Genomic DNA, 6,366 nt, shown 5'->3' with positions numbered 1-6,366 from the left:
ATCCAAAAACATGCCTGTTATGCCCCTGACTGTGTTTTTGTGATACGCTCATGTTGCCACTGTTCTAGCTACTTAACACGAGTCAGTACAGCGACACGCTGTCACCACCATGTAACTGTTCATAGTTAGTTGAACAGTTCATAGTCCTTCCTCACACACCCTCTTTCTAGGGTGATTTGATTTCACAATAAAGGAAGGACCTTTATTGTGAAATCAATACATTTACAATGGTAATCTTTATTTCTCTTACACACTCAGCAGTCATCAAAAGCTAATTTACAATCAGCAGCAGCCTGAGGTGTTATCATCTGCAGAGATCTGGACATGAAACGTCTCCGTTATTGAAATAAAGTTTTAACTCGACCTGTAAGAATCTGCAGCCTCTGAAAGCCTTCCTGTATTAGTCTGCACTCAGAACAAACAACGAGCAGCAACTCACAAATGTGTTCATTATTGTTTGTTCTTTGATATCATCAATGTTCATATTGTTCATTGTGTTATTGTTCTGACAGTCCAAGGTAGCATCTGGAACAACATGCTTCGTATAATGCATGTAAGAATGCGCCTGTGTCAGCGTGGCAATATTGGTTAGCTAACTGGCAGAAAAGAGCGAGTTCATGTCATGTAAATTGTACTTTAGATTTTAAAATGTATCTATAAGCTAATCACGGTCACTCTGAGGTAAATTAACAGGTCTGTTTCAGGTTATGGGACAGATGAGATGTCACCAATATCAACTCACTATGTGACGAGATGAAGGTAAACGCGGGTCAATGTACAATAGGCTCTGTGGACAACATAACCAGCAACTCAAGATAAATGCAAAATTATATAGGTGAGTAGGAAACTCTAATGTTGTGTTTTGTTTTATTTTTCATGTAATGTTACTTTTTTACAGTTTTTCTCGATTGCTAAAACACATTTCTTGAAACTACGCCTCATATCCTCACAACAGTAAACACAAATCCATAACATCTCACTCAATTTCCCAAACATCCTATTTCCAGGTCAAAATGAAGCTCTACACCCAAAACTATTCACTCCTGCTGAAAAACCAAACTTTGCCCTCAGACATCAAACACAAGCCCTCAAAAACACACACACTACAACAGAGTTTTGCACACTGGTACAATTAATTCAAAACAATAGTTCCAAAACAAATAGGTTGCTTATGGTTCTCCCCTTCAAAACCCTTGTCACATGAGAAACACAAAAGACGCAACCAATGTATGTACAGTGGCACATTGTCATTCATGTACTATACAGTACAACACACACCAGAAACATTATCCCACCTCAGCATCTTGTCTTTGGTCTGGGTCAGGCCAGAGAATCTCATCCACATCACAGGCTATATTGGCCCCAGCCAGGCAGCGGGGGTAAAATCCTCTTGCATGCCTGATCCACCCCTGGCATGCATCTACTGATATGTCTAGGCAGGCCTCTTCCATGGCCTGAAGGAGGTGAACACGGACATAAGGTTCTCGGTCATACACTTTCCACCGCCATGCCGAAAATAACTCCTCTATCGGGTTTAGAAAGGGAGAGTATGCAGGCAGAAAGATATTAGTAAACCTTACAGTCACGAACCAGAGCAGCGCGATGGAAGTTGACGTTATCCCACACAACAACGTAGTGAGGCTGCTCTGGCTGTGCTGGTTCCCTGTAGTCCAGCTGGAACATATGTTGTCTTAAACCTTCAAGAAAAGCAAGGAGAAGCATAGTGTTATAGGGTCCTAGTACGGCATGGCGGTGGAGTACCCCTCGTTGGCTGATGGCTGCGCACATAGTGACATTCCCCCCACGCTGACCAGGGACATTTACAATAGCCCGATGGCCAATTATGTTCCTCCCCCTTTTCCTTCTTTTGGTCAGGTTAAAACCTGCCTCATCCACAAAGATTATTTCATGGGGAACAGGCCGTCCTTCAATCTCAAAGATTCTCTGCAAAACACATAACACAGTAGAGTCAATCGGTACCCTGAACCACAGTTCAAGAGTGCTGAAATGGCAGCATAAACTGCCATGCTGTGATGGTACACAATACCTTATACAGTATCAAAACTCATACCTGAACATATTCCACACGTTGGTTTTTCACTCTGTCAGAGTTTCGTTCGAAAGGGACTCGGTATGCCTGTTTCATCCGGAATTGATTCTTTCGGAGGATGCGGTCAATTGTGGAGAGGCTGATGGCATTTATGCCTCGAAAAAGATGATCATCCTCAATCACTCTCCTTTGAATCTCTTGCAGGCGGATTACATTATTTGCAATTACCATGTTTACAAGTTCCCTCTCTTGCTCCTCCGACAAAAGCCTTAACCTGCCTCCACCAGGTGGTCGTCTCTGTGTCCTACAAAAATAGAAGCACTCATTACTGTAACTGTCACACATTCATTTTACAGGCAAATAATGGAAACATACTGAAACTCAAGACACATAAGTTCAGTAACTTAAACGTTACTGTACAAAGCAGTCTTACTGCAAGTACACCTACCTGTTTTCCTCCCTGAAGGTTCTGATGATGGAGGCAACAGTGAAGCGACTAAAATTTGGTTGTACTCGTTGCCCAGCCTCCCTCATAGTCATCCCATGGACAAGGACATGGTCAACTAAAGTGGCTCGAATCTCATCCGAGACTGACTGTCTTCTTGCCCTTGCTCTTCCCCTTCCTTGTCGCCGTCGTTCTCCACCTCCACCTCCTTCACCACGTCCTCCTCCTCCTCCTCCACCTCTCCCTCCTCCTCCACCACCTTCCTGTTGTCCTAGACCACCTCCTCCTCCTCTTTCACCACGTCCTCTTCCTCCACCACGTCCTCCTCCTTCACCACGTCCTCCTCCTTCACCACGTCCTCTTTCTCCACCACGTCCTCTTCCTTTGCATCTCTTTGGATCCATTGTTTCAAACCTGAATGAGCTGACTTTGGCCCTTTTATCTATCCATCACAGGTTCTGATTGGTGTGTGCTAAATTTTGACTCCTAGTGTTTCCACCTGGTTAATTGTGTGCTAATTGAGCTCAAGCTATGCTGACTTAAGTTAACATTATTGCATGCTAGTGCTTTCTCAATGACTACATGGTGTAAGCACTGTAAAATGTAGGGATTTGTGTGTAGAGTTTTGCAGTAACAGTTCACCAAATGTGAGTCATGTGTCAAAGCAGGGAATAGTGTTTATAGTTCAGGGAAATGGGTGAGCTTTTTGAACAATAGCGTTACGGTTTTGAAATTTTAGTTTAGAGGCCTGGTTATAGTGTTTAAGCAATCGAGAAAAACTGCAAAATTGCAATGTAGCCATTTGTTACAGTATAGTAAGACAACAAAATACCTCTTTCTACACTACACTAATCTTGTTCTTGTGTGTGTGTGTGTGTGTGTGTGTGTGTGTGTGTGTGTGTGTGTGTGTGTGTGTGTGTGTGTGTGTGTGAATGCTGTTGTGATCGAGCCCTGATGGGTATAACAACAAAAATGTACTGCAAGAGCAGCACAATTGTATACAGCAGTGCAACATGTGTGAACACTTATGAAGAGTGTTGTCGTTGCAAATCCTCGGTCGGACCTGTGAGACGGCCTGTGGTCTGACCGACCATGTCAGGACAGATTAGCTCCACCAGCGTCTTCATTCAGCATTATCCTCCAGAAGCCAGCCGGGATACCTGCTGGGAAAGGTAACCGTGAGGTCACAGAGATTCCCCTCTGTGCTAATGATGGAAAATGTTAACCAGGGTTTAAAGTCACTGCTGTCAACATGATGAACATCACACTTACGTTTTGGTCTTATGTGCTGTCAAGTAACATGATTTGGGGTATGTTAATCATTAACTAAAATATTATAGATCCGTTATCCATATCAATACGTTGATTACCAGAGCTTGGAAAATCCTTCTTAATAATTCTCCATTAAACTGACTGTTTGACCTGTTCTGGACCTACAGGATCGTTTGTAGAAACAAGTTCCATGAAGCTGAAATTTTATTACTTTTTGTTAAAAGAATTTTTTAAACCACAAACTTCAGGTGTCCTTAACATTTACAGATGTGAAATCCGAAGATATTAGTTTAGGTTACGTTTCAGGTTTATTTGGCAGTAACACAAATTTTCTTACAATTATTTCACTCTACAGAGGATTGGTAAGAATGGTAGAATGGTAGGAAATCCTACCTACCATTATGAATAATAGTTAAATCAAATACAGGCTGCCCTTAGGCCCTGCTTGCTCAATTTTCACTCAAAGTGAATTGAATACAAACGTACAGGTGCAAACCACGTCTCATGAGCAAAGCTGCTGGCACTTACAGTGAAGCGATACAATATTTGACTTTGTCTTCAGTTCAGACAATAAACACTGAAAAATGCTTGCCCCTTGTTTTAATATTAATAATAATAATAATAATAATAATGCAGATTAGTGTACTGGGAACTGTTGGTGCTTTCGGATGGTCCAGGGATATCAAACACAAACCTCATGTGAGAGACAGAAACTGTGGCAGAGGAATTAAATGTACTCCTTGGTTCCTTTGCTGGAAATGATTGGAAAGTTTTCACAATGGAAAATTACCACAGACTGAAGCAGGTAAAACCTAAAGTATATAACATTTTGTGATACATTCAGAGAATATACGTACTGTTTGTGTTAGTTAAAAATCCTTTTTAAACCTTTGTGGTGTCCTCGGGATTCCCATATGCTTGTTTGCATTCACCTAGGGACCATTTTTGATGCGACGACACCATTATGGACTTACCTGTGATTTAAAGGGTGGATAGTTACCAGCATGTACCTCTGAAAAATGACCTTTTTTTGGGCTCAGACACACTAAAGAAATTAATATATGATGGAAACATCCTTTGCACTCGGAAAAATGAGTTGTTAGATAGCTAGATGCTGAGCAACAACTATATCTAGGTAATCACTTCCACAGGTCACCCAGTGGAAGGCGTCTCCAAAGAACGGCTGGCCGACTCAGACGGATTAAAGGTTCAAAGTTGCAAGTTCACTGCATGAGGTTGACAGTGCTGCGGTCTCCAATCACTGTTTTAATTACTGTGTGACTGTAGCAGAACTCCAAACACATCACCTCATGCTACAGTGAAAATCATTTTTCACCTCGTTTAACGCTCTTAGACGTTTGTGTTGCTTATTTCATTCTAAAGAATAATAAAGCAGTTTTTAATACCAAAATATATGATGTTCAGGGTGTGTCAGCTGATTTTGTTTGTTTCTTTGTTTGTTTCTTTGTTTGTTTGTTAGTTGTAGAGGTCTCAAGAGTGCTGCTGCAGATTCTGTCACTAACCTTGAATCACTTTGTGTGCAGGTGTTGCCTGAAGTAGGAAACTGTATTCAGAAGACATGTTTGAAACAAAAGGAGTAATTTAATTAGTAATTTAAAAAAATGATTTAACGGTTTGAATCAGTAACTGACACACAGAAATGTTGCATGCTGAGTAATTTGTTTGAAGTAAATGTGTCACTATTGCTGCTAAACCTTTCTTAGTTTCAGGACAGCCTTGTTGTTCTGAAATATTCATTTTAAGGGGAATAAATAATCAACACAAAGCTTTTTCTCTGAAAATCTAACAACTTTTATATTTGAATAACATTTGCACTGAGCTCAAACTTGCAGTCAGAGATTTCTTGTGTTTTACCAAGATTCAAATCCCAACAGTCAGCGTGCTTTTATTTTACAATAAGTCTTAATCATTGCAGGAGAAGTGAGACTCATGATCAGGAAGTGAGAGTGTTTCTGAGGTGAGTTGATGACTTCAGCTCAGCTTTGACGGTTGCAGGATTTTCCCGCTTTTGTCCTTGCACACATGACATAGTTACTCAGTGTTATGTTGATGCAAATGCAGAAGGAAATGCCCTGTGTGGTTGAGATGGGTTACACACTCACTGGTATGGCCTGTACAGTCAGACCACAAAGACTTGCACAACAAATGCAGCACAGTATGCAGCTTCATCGTTTGTGCTTCAAATATGAAAGAGGACTTCTGACAGTTAAAGTTTTGCATTATATATTTAGTATATTTTTGTTATGGGTGGGACTCGATTACAAAAAATTTATATAATTAATTAGAGGCTTTGTAATTAATGAATCTCTATTAATCACATTTAATTTAAGAAAATTTGCTCCAAAGTGCAAAAACTTTTTTGAATTTAAAAGGGTTTTAGTGGGCGACAGAATAATAATAGACATTGTACAATTATGATGACTTCCGGTTGAGTGAACGCTGGCGCGCCTGGCTGCCGCTGCTCACCGGTTATTTTTATTTTTATCTTATCTTATCTTATTATCTTATTTTTGAAGTTGCTGACGACAATTTAAATCAAGTATCTAAGACGCGGCCCTGTTTTGACTTGTTTTCGCAA

At 40.6% G+C, this 6,366-nt stretch overlaps 1 protein-coding gene across 1 annotated transcript; it reads right to left on the bottom strand.

The window, feature by feature from the left end:
• Window positions 1–1,286: 1,286 nt before the first annotated feature.
• On the bottom strand, window positions 1,287–2,630 carry LOC120730785. The gene is made up of 4 exons (XM_040027269.1): window positions 2,499–2,630; window positions 2,072–2,354; window positions 1,591–1,944; window positions 1,287–1,454 (listed from the first exon to the last, which is right to left on the bottom strand). Exons 1-4 carry the CDS (start codon window positions 2,588–2,590, stop codon window positions 1,287–1,289), a joined length of 897 nt encoding a protein of 298 aa, XP_039883203.1. The 5' UTR covers window positions 2,591–2,630.
• Window positions 2,631–6,366: the final 3,736 nt, after the last annotated feature.

Source organism: Simochromis diagramma, unplaced genomic scaffold (assembly GCF_900408965.1).
Source record: "Simochromis diagramma unplaced genomic scaffold, fSimDia1.1 OVJJ01000446.1, whole genome shotgun sequence".
Lineage (NCBI taxonomy): Eukaryota > Metazoa > Chordata > Actinopteri > Cichliformes > Cichlidae > Simochromis > Simochromis diagramma.
Note: the sequence above shows the minus strand (reverse complement) of the source record. Positions and strands in the feature narration are given on the sequence as shown.